General features: G+C 39.0%; 1 protein-coding gene across 2 annotated transcripts in view; it reads left to right on the forward strand.

Moving 5' to 3' along the window:
• Positions 1–16,227, forward strand: part of ldb2a (LIM domain binding 2a) — a 92,470-nt gene that overhangs the window by 70,219 nt on the left and 6,024 nt on the right. Inside the window, exons 4-8 of one of the 2 annotated variants that reach the window (XM_053324073.1) lie at positions 768–890; positions 5,033–5,116; positions 10,144–10,267; positions 12,382–12,434; positions 13,197–13,349. In XM_053324073.1, coding sequence (XP_053180048.1) covers positions 768–890; positions 5,033–5,116; positions 10,144–10,267; positions 12,382–12,434; positions 13,197–13,349 — 537 coding nt within the window. The remainder of the gene's footprint in view (positions 1–767; positions 891–5,032; positions 5,117–10,143; positions 10,268–12,381; positions 12,435–13,196; positions 13,350–16,227) is intronic. The other variant, XM_053324074.1, reaches the window with a different exon arrangement.

Raw genomic sequence — 16,227 nt, forward strand, 5'->3', positions numbered from 1 at the left:
CTCTTTCTCTCTCTCTCCCTGGTTGTCACAGCAACGAAATACGGGAGAAGCGCAAGGGCCCCGGCAAGCGCTGCATTCAGCTAAAGGGGCGAAAAAATGTTTTTTTTTCTCTCACTGTTTCTCTGTCTTCCCTCCTCTTTCTGTCCGACTCTCTGACTCTCTCTGTCTCTCTCTCTCTCTCCCCCTCTCTTTCTCTCTCTCTTTCTCTCTCTCTTTCGCTCTGTCTCTATGTAGCTGTCTGTCTCTCTCTCTCTCTCTCTCTCTCTCTCTCTCTCTCTCTCTCTCTCTCTCTCACTCTCTCACTCTCTCTCTCTCTCTCACTCTCTCTCTCTCTCTCACTCCCTCTCTCTCTCTCTCCCCCTCCCTGTCTCTCCCTACTCCTAATTGGCAACTCTCTCTGACCTGAAGTTCTTTTGTCTCTGGCGTAAACATACCCCTCTCCAGATTACATTTATTTTCACATTTTAGAAATAGCTGGATGGCTGAGAGGCCCAAGGACAGATGCTCTGAATGAACGAAGCGAGCAGAGTAAATATTGGGAGCATAATAGCTCGCTCCATGTTACAAAGTCCTTGAACAAATTCCAAAACAGAAAAGAAATCCTTCCAGCATTTTATGAAAATCACACCTGGCCAATAAACACTGATTTCTTTTTGTCTCCTTCCAAATCAGCTGACGGCCGGCTGCCAGCCGGTCACAGATTCCTGAAAGAGATATCAGGCTGAGGAGAAATGTAAAATAACACCAACTATGTGATCTTTGTCCAGGTTTGTACAGAGGGTCGTTTGATACTGGAGTTTGCCTTTGATGATCTGATGAGAATCAAGACATGGCACTTTACCATCCGGCAGTACCGAGAGCTCATCCCCCGCAGCATCCTGGCCATGCACGTAAGTGTGACATCATTAACACACAACAAAAACTCAGATCTCAACGTTTAGGTGTCACTTTTAAAATCCTAACGAGGGTCTGTGCACCCTGCCAAGACACTTTTTAGAAGCTATTCATGAGCATACGAAATTTAAACGCCAACAAAGCAGTTTGGAGGGATTTTTGCAAACCAATTTATTTGCAGACATCAAAGGCCACCGAGGATAAAAAAGGGTCCTTGTCTGAAAAGGGAGAGAGAAAAAAAAACAAGGTCGAATGAATAATCTGCTTAATTCCACTAAGTGTAACACACATTTAGTGACTGGAGCTGTGGAGTGTGCTAGCTCGAGCTAGCAATAGGTCTGCTATTTTCAAATGATTTCAAACTGAAACAGCATGAAAAAAAGGACTGTTGCCAGGTAACATACATGACCATTTTTCATAAACAAAGACAGTGAAATTATATATATACTGTATATATCCACATTGGCTGCACAGCTATGCAGTTGTGCATTTGCAAGTTTCATAGGACTAAGGGTCATCCAACTCCCTTATATGTAAAGTCATTATATTTTTTGAGCACTGAACGCAAATATAACGTGGTGAAAAAGTGACACATTTTTTTGTGGAATGAGATCCATTTTTCTGAGCTTTTACACCATAAATAAAGGGATGTCACATCACAGCTCCTAATGACACTGGCACACCTGTTGATTGGTTGTGTTACTCATCACCCTGTAATGTATGACAAAGAACAAAGGACACAGAGACCTCATGCATTCCTTTACTCTTTTACCCCGAGTCTATTTCTGTCGCTTTTAGTGAAGAGTAATCTGCACAGACAGATGTTAAATTCACACAAATATCCTGCTGTATATGTGGACGCATTCACCATATCTATATTGATTGATCAAGGCTCCCAGTCTGCTTGTTTGACTACAAGCAGATTCCCCTCGATCGCTACCGTGTGAAATAAAGTCAATGAATCAATAAATACAAACGCTGTTGATTTCTTCCCATGGAGCCAACATGAAAACTATTTTGGTTCACTACATTTCTGCTGTCAGTCAGCCTGCTGAAGGCAGTTTGGCCAGCTGCTGTCCACTCAGCTCCCCAGGAGCTGCTGCTGACAGACGGCTTCTTCTGTTGACGAGATGCTGAACGTACATCAGAGATCATCATCACTAGAAAATCATTTTCGATATGTGTGTTTCTGTCACAAAGTGTTGATTCATAATATTATAATTTCGTATTTTCATGTAACATCCCCAGTGTCTTCTAAATAGTTACATGCAGTATAGTTGCTTCACATGCAGTTCCTCCCATTTGCTTTATAAATAAAACAAGATTGCTTCCTTCAGTATTTTCTATTTTACCCCCATGGACCTAAAGGTGTGTGTTAGAAGCAGCTTTGCCTGTATAGCCAGCCTCTTTTTTTTTGGCCAAATCTTCATATGAATTTCACTTACCAATAAATTGGGCCCTCTGGGTATTCACACTAATTCCTGGAGAGTGGAATATTTTGGGTTTTGTGGGTCCTGGCCAGATCTTCAGTGGTTTTGTGCGAGTGAGTTCACTCTTTTGATCGTTGCCTGGACTAATGAAAGAAGATACAGACACAGGCAGGCTCACTTTCTGAAGTGAGCTGAACTACTCCTGCACTTCTTCACCATCCCTCAAGATTAAGTCTTTTAGAAAGTTTTCATCCAAATCTCCAATGTTTAGAAAAAAATCAGCCTTGATAACAGCAATGATTGACTGATAGGTGAGTCATCAGAGATCGAGTTAGTGTTCTGGGATGGAAAGAAATACTGGAAAAGTTTTACTTAAGAAATAAGACTTGACACAACATATGATGTGAATATTTGCTTCCAAATTACTTAGACACCAAAAAACTATGAGGACAAGAGGAAAGAGTGAGTATGGGTAGAGAGAATCTCTTTCCTACTTTACATTTAACTATTGTATAGGTCTTTAAATACACGTTTGACATTAAGTAGCTTACCATAAGGACAGAACGGGGGAGGTTGTGTGAGCTGGATCTCGAGGAAATTGCACTCCTACCTACTACAGTCGACACTGGCAACCTGGTGATGCTAACCAAGTTAGCTGTTACGACTAACTATAACCATAAAACTGCGGAGAAAACTGTTGGTGTGAAACAAGTTCACAGCTATTTCCATACAGTCTATCTGTCCGCTCTCCTGAACCTGTCAATCAATCAACCTGTTAATCACGGCGTAGCCACGCCCTAATGCATACCCTGCTTTATTGTCAAATATAAAATCAGTGAGACAAAAATTTCACAAATGAACATCATACTGCATTGAAGAAGGCTTTAAATTAGCGATTGAGACCATAAACACATTTTGAAAACGTTTACTGAGGTTAGAAATCATGTGGGAAGTTGATGAATTATCCATTGACTTGTATAGAGACGGAAGTTACTTCCATGTTGGCGTCATTGCAGAGGACCGGAACTCCCTGCCTGGTTGAATCCTTAGCCAAAAAGCTGCACTTCCTCTAACGTCCACCAGATGCTGACTCCAAAAACTCGCACTGTATTGAGATCAGTAACAAAAATTATTATTATTAATATTATTATAAATTTGGGCACTTAAATCCATACTATCGTGTCATAATTCATAAGAACATTGTATGTTTTGTATGTAACATGCATACATAATACACATTTTAATACAACTATAGCTGTCAAATAAATGAAGTGGACTGCAATATTTCCCTCTGAAATGGAGTTCAGTTATGAATAAAATATCATAAAACAGAACTTCAAAATTGTCCCCTAAGTACAATACTTGAGAAAATGTATTTAGTCACAGTCCTCCAGTGATGAGCAGCTTCCTGACTTCTCTCACATTAGATTTGATTCATGTACTGTACTTGCCCACTGACATTGTCTTTTTCGGTTTAAACTTCCTATTTGGCCCGCCGCCATGCATTTTGAATTCTGAATGTGTTTTTCCAGAGTTTGTACTCGGTTGTTTGTCTTCTTCTGGCCTCTTGAACTCTGCGTCTCTGTTGTCCCTGCACCATATGTGCCAGTATTCACTTGTGTTACTTCACAAATTGTTGATACATCGCTGCACCAGTGCTGCCAAGACAAATTCCCGTACAGTATGTTTAGCCTAATTCTACTTGATGACTAAAGTAATTCAGATGCTGATCCGCAGGCTGCCAATAATGCACACTAGTTCACTTCTCCTGTCATTCATGTTGGTCTGCTGACAGTACAGAAGAACTCCCTCGCTTCCCTCTTGACTTTCTCCACACAGAGATGCGACAGGAGATAGAATTATGCATTTTTCATGAGGCTGAGAATGCTAGTGTGCTCACTGCTTCTCTTCAGGCTGGGCTCGGTTTTGGTCTGACAATACCTACAGCTTTTTATGATTTGACTGCTTATTCTTAGAGTGGCAAACAAGCTTGGTTGGATAATCATGTGTCTTCATCAGATTCTTTTTTTCAATCAGATGTCATCCTATAATTGGCATTTTTTTGTTTTTAGTGTCTAGTTAAAGCTTTATTCTGTACTCCTACACGTATTGTATAATTCCATACATTTTCTGTTTTTACAGACTTTTAAAATGTTCACTGTACAGTTTTTTAATAGATTTGGTCAATTTTTAATCTTTTGTGGGAATTATGCAGCTGTCAACTGGACTAAATCACTTAATAGCAATGCTTGCAATAAAAAAGGTTGTCATTTTGGCTAGTTTTTCAATAACTTGCATTAATAAATTCATTTTCCCTGTAGCTGAGACCCTACACACTCAGCAACATCATCAAATCGAGAAATGGGATGGGAAACGTGTGTCATTTATAATTGAACAACAAGAAGTAATGTTGATTAATTAGTTTGACAATAAAATTACTTTTTTTCTTAAACTTAAATGGCAAAACTGCAGTAACTATGTTAAATGCATGCATTCATGACTTAAGGGTGTGAATGTGTCGATTGTGCACATCCGATGCACGTCACTTAGCCTAATTGCTTTTAGATCATTAGTTTTAATTAGTTGCATTCAGCTGAATGCAAACACAACAATATGTACAAAAAACATGTACAAAACATAACCTATATATATATGTGTGCATTTGCTCTTAATTTTCATTTCACTGCTCTTTCATTTGTCTGCTACAGGCACAAGACCCTCAGGTGCTGGAACAACTGTCCAAAAACATCACTCGCATGGGTTTGACCAACTTCACCCTCAACTACCTCAGGGTAAGGACTGTGTGTGTGTGTGTGTGTGTGTGTGTGTGTGTGTTTGTGCGTGTTTGTGCGTGTTTGTGCGTGTGTGTGCGCGCGTGTGTGTGTGTGTGTGTGTGTGTGACAATGTCTATGACTGTCACTCTGCTTTTGTTTTTGCTCTGCTCTCCTCAGACTAAGCGCACACAGAGGAACAATTCCTGTCTGTTTTTAAACGTTATAATTCATGTTACTCATATTTTCTAACTAAATATCTTATATTTATGTATCTACAAAGCAGTTTTATTCATGCACATTATTGTTCTTTTGTCATATTTAATATGGTTCATGATATGATTGCATATCTTGCTCTACAATAAGTCTGTAATATTGTTATTTCAAATTTATATCAGTGTTTGAATATTCAAGTTTCAGTGAGTTTCATTTTCTAGAAATGCGTTTCTGCTCTCTCATAATCATTCTTCAGTTTATTTAAGGTCATATCGTGACTATAATTGTAACTATTATTCTCTTCTTCTTTTTTTTTTACTGGAATTGAACGCTTATGCTGTTATTTATGTGCCAAATAAGTTGTATTACTATTGGGCATTTTAAAGCTGAATGTATAATTTCAAAAGTGCATGGCATCAAAACAAAAAATAAGCACTTATTCCTTCTTTACTCTCTCTGTATACATGTTTTTCTACCTGACCGCAGAAATTTAATTTGCGGAAATAGGAAGTATAAGCCAGCTGAATACATTAGTGATTATTTCACAGGGTTTTGTTTGTGTTTTTCGGCGCCATAGTTGACTGACAGCTACGATTTCCAAATGGGAGAACAAGAGCGAGAGGGAGAGAGACAGGCAGAGAGAAGAATTAATTGGATACAGAAAATTAGCATAACATTAATGAACGCTCCCTGTTGAGACTCATAATTGTGAAATGGCGCGCGAATCGGGGAACGGCACCTCCGCTGCTTATAATAACTGAGAAAAACACAGAGAGAGAGGGAGAGAGAGGGAGCAGGGTGGCTGTTTTTGTTTTCCTATAACAATGATTTTCTATACAGAAAGCAACTGTAATGCCACTGACAGAGAAAACACATAATTCAAGTATCTGTAATTACACAGTAAAGATTTAGCTCCTGTTTTTTCTTTATTATATAGATTCAGATGGTCAGTGCTCAGTGAATAAAACAGGGATCATGCCTTGTTTTCTGTTTGCAGACAACATGCGTTTCACAGATGAGGTTAAGTCTAAACAGTCCCAGTTTTGCGTTTGAAAAATGGTTAGTTTGTCGAAATGAATCGCAGTGCCTCAGTGGTCTAAAACTGAAATATTTCACATAAATCTTTGTACGTCTGGTAAATTAGAAATTGGCCGACTTTCCCAGAATACAATGTGGTTTTATTTTAAATGCTACAGAAAATTCCTAACGAGTGATTTGACCTTGTTCTGAGGTTTTCTTTAATTTCAGTAACGATGAAAATATCATAAGCTACATTACAATGTTATTTAGTTTATTGATAAACATGAGAGTTTTCCCAGATGTGCAGCTTTAAAACGATAATGCTGTATGTAAGAATTTAATTTCATTGAGATTTTATTGTGTCCTGTAAAGCTGTGGTTCCAACCTTTTTTTGCTTGCGACCCTAATATTACCTCAGTAAAGTAAAAATACCTTAACAAAGCATCATTTTCCATTATTAGTCCGTTCATTTGCATACTATTATGACGGCTTAGGAGCTAACACTACACGATATTTAAGAAAGCAAAGCATTTATTACATAGAAGTGAGTTAAAACAAAAATAATTAGTGTAGCAGAGTTTTGATTATCTTACTTTCACTCCATTAATCATCTCTGGATCCCTAAGAATCATCTCATGACCCTTCTGGGGATCCTGACCTCCAAGTTGGACACCACTGCTATGTAGTCACTGTTCTGTTATCTATCATGTCGCACACATTGCAAATGATATTTTCCCCCAGTCTTATCTTAGGTTGTCAAGGTAAAATACACCCTTTCCTCACATTAAAATAGCAATAATGTGTCGCTGAAAAAGGCCTTTCCCAGCATTTATCAGTCTGCCCAAAAGAGACCGACGGTTTCCTGGCTAAGGGGTTACAACCAGCCTTTTTCCTTCTCACTCACACATACACTCTCTCTCTCTTTTTTTTTTTCCTTTGGAGTATTTAAGCCCTTCCATGTATTGGAGCTGCCGGCTTCCTACTATTCAGCCTGAAAATAGCCCTTGTTTTCAGGCTGAGAGCCAGGGCTTGTTGGCTGAGCTGGGGAGGGATATTACTGTGTCAGGAGGGAACTATCAGAGGAGAACACGGGATTAGTCTGCTACAGGGATGTTCACTTTACCTCGAGCTGCGTGTCATCAAAACACGGACGTCCTAACAGAGGGAATAGAAACAGACATTACTATGTTTATTCAGAGTAATTTGGCGTAAGCAGCTGAGTCTGTGTTTGTTAGAATGACTAGTCTGAAACCCCTGACTGAACTTTCCTGGTTTGAATATCCATCACGCCAAAACATTTTTGGAAGGATTCCTGGTGTTGTAAGGTGATTTGTATAAAACCCTTCCAAACTGACAGATACAGTATCCTTCAAAGCTCAGTCATTGTTTGTGCTTTTTCAGCTCCGAGCTGCCGTACAGTATGGCTGAAGTCAGGATGAGCATGTTGATTAGAATTGACATCAGAAATGTAGGGGTGGTGAGATGTTGAAGGTCAGATGAAATCATTTGAGCATGCAGCGAATGATTAACAATTCTGCTTCCTTCAGTAACGACTGTCAAAGTGCCCTTGAGCAAGTTCCTAAACTCACTCCTACTTTCACTGCAGCAATTTTGACCTTAAATCACACTCTGATTAGGAGACTACCCAAAAAAGCAGTCATTGCCCATATGACTTAAATTAGACTGCAGCTACAGCAACCACTTGCTTAGTTAGCAAGAATGATGAGGTTTACTATATGTTCTTTTTTCTGCGATTGGTTGGGTAATCACTTCAGCAATTCTCAATGCAAAGTGGGTCTATAAATGAGGTTGTCCTCCCAAGAAAAACAACAGCATCAGTAGTTTCAGCGAATGCCCAATAACGACAGATGTTTAGGTTAAGAGACAGAGACCTCTAACGGCTGTAGTAATAATGAGTCTCGTCTGTTGGGAGCAAAAGAGGAAGTAGTGGGACATTATTATAGATCGGTGATGGCGGACGAATGGGTCAACACAACATTAGACATTGACATTGGGAGACTGATTCACATCCACTTTTCTACCAGCAGTCATAATAAAGATGGTTCCCCCATCTCAACCAAGTAGTTATTATTTCAACCCTAAACCATGACTGGTCTCTAAACCTAACCACAATGATCTTATGCCTAAACCTAACATAACCTGAATCACATCAGAGCAGTGTCAGACCAGCAAACAGTGGTTTCCTCTGTTGTCAGAAAACAAGGTCTTACAAGGTGCTTCATTTGTCACACATACAGTTGTAAAGTGAAATTCAGTGTCTGCATTTAACCCATTCTAAGTATTAGGAACAGTGTGCAGCACCCGGGGACCAGGTCTATGTCAATGTGGAAAACACTTAGAGTATATGTATTATTAAGGGGGACAATGACATGTTGAATTTGAAAACCTGTTGTTTGGAATGGTAGGACTGAGCCAGCCTGTACTTTTTTCCGCCTTGTAGATTTTTTAAAACAGACATGCAAGTTTAAAATATCCATTAATGAAATCTAAGTTGAAGCTAATTGTGTCAGAAGAACATCTGTTTCACCTTGTGGGACACCGTAGTTCTTCAAACAATGTGCAACAACAAAACAATCTGATATGTATTAGTGCCTGTTACAAAGTGAGCAAAGTGCTCCTATGTCAGCAAACTCCTGCAGGTTGTTTCTCAGATCAATGACCTAATGTACCACACACAGCAGTACATGAAAGCTTGTGGTCATGGTAACAGTTTGATCATTTAAAGAAGCCAACATTGTCAGTAGGAGTCAGACACACCCATGAACCCTGACCTCCATCCTGTTACTTTTGTAAGTACTTCCTGCTTTGCTGCTGAACATAGACATACGTGTTTTTAAGTTGTTCACACAAATTATCAACACTGTGTCTTTTTGGTGAGGAAAGTAAGACAAGTTGATGATGGTATGTCATTAAAATTGTTTTTCAGTGAACTAAAAAAGACGAGTATAATTGTCACATTTTTCACAACAGTAAAACGGTTAGGGGAAAAAAACAAAACAGTTAAATGCAGAGGAAAACACAGGGCAGGTTGCCTGGAGTTTGATCCCAAGCTTTCCCTGTGATTGGTCCAAGCACTGTAGATAGGCCAGTGACTGTCCAATCATCATCCTCGGGTGGCACAGAGAGGCATCTGGATGGTTGCTGCTGTCGAAGAAGGCGGGCTGGCCAGCTTGTAATGTTATCCAGATGTTATCTGGATGAACTAAGCCTGATGTATTCAAGATGACAGGCTGACCCCTGGTTCCTCTCAGTGCAAATCACCAGAGATTTACAGTTTTCTCCAGACCGAATATTGTACTGGAGGCCTTTTAACTCGAGAATATTGTTGGAGCACAGTGTGGGAACGAGGGACCATTGTGTGTTTGTTGGGTCCAAGGAGGTATAAATGTGTGTGTGTGTGTGTGTATTCACGCATGAATGTGTGTATCATACACATTTTGTTGTGAGTTGTAAACAGCTCAACAAAGGCTTCTCATTTTAAAATGTATCGTCCTGCCCCATCTTTCTCTCTTTATCTGTCTTCTTGGGCTTCTCTCTAAAGCACTTGACAATAAACCTGTTTTTTAAAGGTACTTTATTAATAGTGTCCATAAAAACTAGATTTACTGCACAATTAATCACTCAAAGTCATTCTGTGGGTGATTAATTGAGCAGCAAACACAGCGTTTTTATGGACGTTGTTTGCTTTAGCTTGATAAGAGCTGCAGCAGTCAACAATACACTGTTCTCTCATCAAATGTGAAATAAATCTACTTCAGCTGAATGTGTGGTTTGTCCTGTTGTGTCTGCAGTTGTGTGTCATCCTGGAGCCAATGCAGGAGCTCATGTCGAGGCACAAGACCTACAACCTCAGCCCCCGCGACTGTCTCAAGACATGCCTATTCCAAAAATGGCAGAGAATGGTAGCCCCACCAGGTAACTATCCACTGTGTACTGCTTAAACACACATCTTTACTGTTTGAAAGCCTGTTGAAAGCAGCAGGTTTGGTTAGCTTTCTCAATGTGAAAAGAGGTGTTTTGGGGTTTTTTAAGCAAATCTTTATAAACCTGCTTTGCTGAACAGTCCAGAGACATGAGAAATAAATATGAAGAGTTCTTGTCCCAAACAGTGTCAAATCCAAAATGGATAAACTGAAAATAATTTAAATTTAATAAAATGTTGTGGATCCAATCTTAATCGTTTCCTCTTCGGAGGTTTGAAGTGATTTTCCTTTTTTTTTAAATGAAAAAAAAAAACAGCTTAGATTCACTTTTAATTCAGTGCCATCACTCACTTTGTAAAAATGTGAGTATTTTTTTCTCAGACTGCGTTTTATTGCATCATTTATGTTTTCAAATTTGCTATTATATGTCTTAATCCCTTAAATATGTTTTGCCTGTCAGGTATGTGAAATTAATCAGAATTCAGGAGTGCCTCTTGAATCTCAACCTCGCCAATCTTAACGGGCCTCTCAGCTTTCTATGATTGATGTTTTAAGGGTGGTTTCTGAAAAGTACCAGGCTTAAATTGGCTGTGCTGTCTTAAGCTGGGGAGAAGTAAGCCGAGTTTTTTTTTTTTTTTTTTTTTGGACACATTGTCGTGGCTGCAAATTACAGCAATGCTTAGCGAGGCGTGACGAGATGTCTTTAAAAACCAACACCAGTCAAAAAGCCTTTGACTCAGACCTGTGTAAGTTTAATTAAGAGTGTGGGGTGTCATCAAACTAGTAGATCCAGCTCCTCGGCCAGTGGCTCCAAAGAATCGACGACATTATTCAGACAAGACAAGAAAAAGCAGAGAAGAAAAAAAAATACATGGAAAGTATTTTATGAATATAAAATTGTTGGAAAAATGGCTCTAGTATTGATGGTTAATTGTGCATAATGGAAAGAGAACACAGCTTGATATTAAATGCTTTCTGGGTGATGCAGTTTTCACATGTGTAGTATTATGTGTGATTTATGGTGAACAGCTGTATGTGGGATATCGTTAAATATAATAAGCAGCTTTACTGTGTTATTTAATAAGGTTAATTCGGTAGTTCTGGTTTTGAGCCTATAAGATGGTCAACTTTTTAAATATTAATTAAAGTAAGTCTGATGTGTGAAGTCAGTCGTCCTCTCTAAAGACTGTTTTTCAGGGTCATTTCATGTCATCTGTCTATATTTTGACATGCAGTTTGCCTGAACTTTGCTTAGCTGGAATTGTGGTTTTCCTTATTGGTAGCGTGTTATTCCCCTTTTCCTGCAATTCTTCTCCAGTCTGGAAACTGGTTGGGATTTAGCCAGGAAGGAAGCCACAGGCACATTTATGCTCTGATAAGTCCTTTTGGTGGAAATGGAAGTGATTTTAGTGCGTCACCGGCACAGCATCGAAGGAAACCAGTTGGATAACAGAAATGATTGTCTCTGACAATGGGCCCGGTTTTTGCACACACGTCTGTCAAAGTCAGGAATCAAAAGAGGAAAGATACTGATTTCCCTTATTTTCATGCCTCTGATTTATAGTTTCAGTTTTGTTTGTATCATGAGTTGCTGGTTGTTGTAACAGAATATGAAAGCATCTCCCTTGGTGTGATTAGGAAGAACCTCGAAAAATGTATTTCATTTTCAAACATCTGTTTGAAGATCACAGCAGTGTTTTCTTGTCTCTCTTGAGATTAAAAGGAATAATGTTTTCTAACAAATGTTGGCAGAATTTGCAAAATCGTGTATTCATAAATTATGTAGTACATAAATTATTTTGTAAATGCTAGAAACACCAAGATCTCTTTTTAACCTGTGTCAGTACTTTATATCTTTTTAATAGTAATGATTTCACTTGTGGTTTAATTGCACCGTCAGGAATTATGTATAGTTCATAATTGGAAAAACATCTTTCATTAAAGCATACGTTTCCCAATGGTGTAAAGTAGCATCTGTTTGGCATTGAATGTTCAATTATTTTGTCTCACTTTTCTCTGTTTCTCTGGTCTCATTCTGTTTTAAATGCATTAAGAAATTATTCAACCACCTGAGTTAAGTAAAACTGATTTTGGCTCCGGTTTCAGCTGGACACCCACAGAACTTCAAAACGGAAATATTTCCCACAAATCACAAAAAAGGTATCTTTCTCTTACACTGTTAATGTTCTGTAGTCTGACAGGAAAGCAGAAGTCCTAGTTGCTCGATGGAATGCCATGAAATACATTTTGTGTGTTTTATCGTGGATGCTCAACTGCATGTTACAACTATATTGCTAATAATAATAAATAACAAATACAGGTTTCAGTTAAATGTGTGTTCTCAAGCATTGGCTAACACATGGTGATTAAAACAGTAACACAACCAATCTCACATATAGTAATCCATCAAATATGCAACAATGGGTACAGTTTAAAATATATATTCAGTAAGACAAACACAAATGTGCTTTCTGCCTCAGCAGAGCAATCTGGCTCATGCTACTGAGGAACATCGCAATCGTTGCAGCGCCGAAATCATTAAGAAATTTACATTACGTTGAGCATCAGGGTCCATTGTAGAGCATTTATGCAAATGATACAGGGGCTCTTTCTTACTAGTGCATGTCTTGGGAGATGTTAACGCTCATGTGGTTTCACCTCTGAAGAAAACAAAGCATGGATCATTATAGGCTAGTTGCTCTTCTCTGTGTAATGTGTGCTTTCATTTATATGTCTCTCAATGCTCTCTTTGCATGCATGCATGTTTACAAACATTTTGTATATTTTTTGTCTGCTCGCCTCTATATCCGTCTCAGCCTGTACTATATGACCTCAAATATACTCACACCCACAGCACACAGCCCCACACCTTGTCTCCGTCTGTATGCATTATGTTCTTGGCATTGCCTCTGTTTCTCTTTGCTGGTCGTGCCAAAGCTGAGCCTGCCCGACAGACAACCACGAAGAGGAGGAAACGGAAGAACTCAGCCAGCAGCGCCAACAGCAGCGTAGGCACCACCGCCAGCAAGAAACGCAGCCCCGCCACCAACTTCAGCCTCTCCAGTCAGGTACCTGTAAGCATCAGCTCCACTCGGTTTGCTTCTTCTTTTATTATTTTTTTTTTCTCTCTAATTCCACATGCATGTTTGCAGGTTTACAAACAGGCACCAGAAATTCCTAATGGTATTGCAGCTATTAGGTTTAATTTATTTGCCTGAATGAGACAAAAAACCACCATGAGAGGAGGGTAGAAAGGAAACTCAAACCTGTGCAGTGAGACAAAGAATCCCAGAGGGACTTGAATGAAAACATCTCGCCCCAAAAGACAAAAAGGAAAATACATCAAATATCATAAAGAATGACACAAACGACATTAAAAATCATCAAAGCAGAAAATAGTACACGATGAGCTCAATTTTCAATAACAAGTAAGTAAATAAAAGGGTTCTTTTGCTGCTTTGCTGTGGTACTATTATAGTATCGCTTGCTGGCAATATAAATACTTCTTTAATTTTCTACCAGTTTCTCTCCAAGCACACTACATAGACTTCAGAATATGTATGTTTAAAAAGACCCAGTTGACCCCGTTGCTCAACCAAGTGGTCGCTGCCTGGAGGTTTTTAAAAAATATATATTTGAAGCACCAAACAGAAAAAAACGAGTTGGGGAAAGTGACTGCATGTGTGGAAACATACTGAGCTTCATATAGACTTACCAACTGCAGCCACCTTTATAACATTTGGTTATTGAGTGACTGTTTGTGTTTTGAAGAACAGAGGGAGTTTGCAAAGTTGAGCTTTTCTGTTTTCAGGAAAATTTGAGTTTTTTGTCCGTGAGTGATCAGTAAATTCTTAACTGCTCCAGTAAAACTGTTTTGTGGTCTGCAGAAGACATGATAGGAAGTTGAAACAATCATTTCATCTATGAGCCAAAAAAAAAAAAAATCAGAAAAATTGTCAGCAGCTATTTTAATAATGGATTAATCATTCAAGTGTTTTTTAAGCCATGATACCAAACATTCTCCAGTTCACATACACAATTATAACCTAAAGCTCAACCTGTATTGAATTTTTGAGGCAGATATCAACGTTCATATTTAAGAATATCACCAAAATGTCACCTTTAATTAACACTGGTTTCAATGATACCACAAATGTGTTATTTAAAAGTAGTTAAGTCATTTAAAAGACTTATAGAATATTTTGAATAATAACTGTAAAACTAAATATTTAAACATTACTCATATAAATAGAACACATATAACCCTAACCCTTTTCCAAAATGTACTATAAACAAATATATTTCATGAGCCAAAGTTGGGTGATAGTGTCTACTGTGCATTTCACTACATTACTTTTATTTCATTTTATCCTAAGAATTTAAAAACACTTAAAATCTACATTGAAAGCAACATAATGATCTTAGCTTTTTATGACTGAATGTCACATCTAATCGACTGTAAAGTAAATATTTGTCATTATTACCTTTTAAATAAGGAATTCTTCCAAAGCAAAAACCCCCCACATTAAACAAACCAATAACCAATAATCATATGAATCACTCATAAAAGGGTGACCCAGACAAATCTAATCTTATGACTCTGCTTACTGTGTTTCAGGGTATGAATAGGTAACTTGCTGCATGTTTCCGTAACAGGCCACTTGACACAGTTAGAGGTTAAACAGCCTCTTAAACAGCTGAGTATTGCACCACATGCCTGGCACTCCCCTCGAGGATTCAATGCTGTTGCTGCTGTCTGCAGAGGCTCTACCTATTACATACACTGCTCATTAGAAAAACACTGTTTTATATTTACACTGCTGCATCTAATTTACTATTCTGTACCATGCTGGTGCAGCACTCCAGTGTTTTTGAACACAGGTCATTCCAGTACAGCGTAAGAGTGCAGGTACCAATACTGAAATCTGTCTATGCTAAAATTTAGCTGGTGTTCATCTTGTATAGAAGACAAATTCTGCTTAATACACATTTAAGGCTGCTGATGCCTCTATACTCCCAGTAGGTGAAATATAGGTACATTGTAGAACTTGTATAAACTATATAGCTGAATACTTTTTATACTGGGTTGACTGGTTGTCCTTTTCTCCAGTTTTCCACCAGATTGGGGTAGTTAAGGCTAGAAAACTTCACTTCTAAATAATAACCACATCTTCTCTCTCACCTACACACACACACACCACACTGTCTCTCTATTTTGAGGACCTCAGTTAGCTGTCTCGTCATCTTTTGAGATTTGTTGCTCTGACTGTCTTCCTCTCCTTCTCACACATATATATACATCACACACACAGACACACACACATATACACACAGCGTGTGCAATTGTTTTCTCTCTAGAAGGCAGTTTGGCTCTGTGCCAGCTCTCATTATCACCGATATCTGTATACACCCTCCACCCCCAGCCCCTTCCTCTTTCACATGCACACACTGTACTCCATCAATACACCCCCCCCCCCAAACCCCCCCTCCACCAACACCCTCCCACCCACACACCCATACACACACACACACACTACTCATGCCGTGCATTCACACACCTCTTAAAGGCTGGCAGCGTGGCTGGTAACATGCTGGTTACATATGTTGCGCGCCTGCTGTCTTTGTCTGAGAAGTTGTTCGTTTGTGGCTGAGCATAAGCCTACGTGAGCCCAATGACAATAAGGAGTGGACCCTCGCAAGGGGAAGGGGGGGTTACCAGTCACTGGAGGAGAGGGGGTGTGGGGAAAGAAAGGTGGGGAGGCGATGGGGGGGGGGGGTTGTTAGTACGCTCATAGAATGAGCAACACTGACCTCTAGTGGATTAGATTTAGAATTGAACATTTGGTGTTTATTTTACCCAGTAGCAGGTTTCCCTAAATTATTGCTCAGTCAGTGTCAGTCAGTGTATTTCTAGTACAGTAGACAGTATTGTAGAATAAATCCTTAATTAAC

Source organism: Scomber japonicus, chromosome 8, assembly GCF_027409825.1.
Source record: "Scomber japonicus isolate fScoJap1 chromosome 8, fScoJap1.pri, whole genome shotgun sequence".
Taxonomy (NCBI): Eukaryota; Metazoa; Chordata; class Actinopteri; order Scombriformes; family Scombridae; genus Scomber; species Scomber japonicus.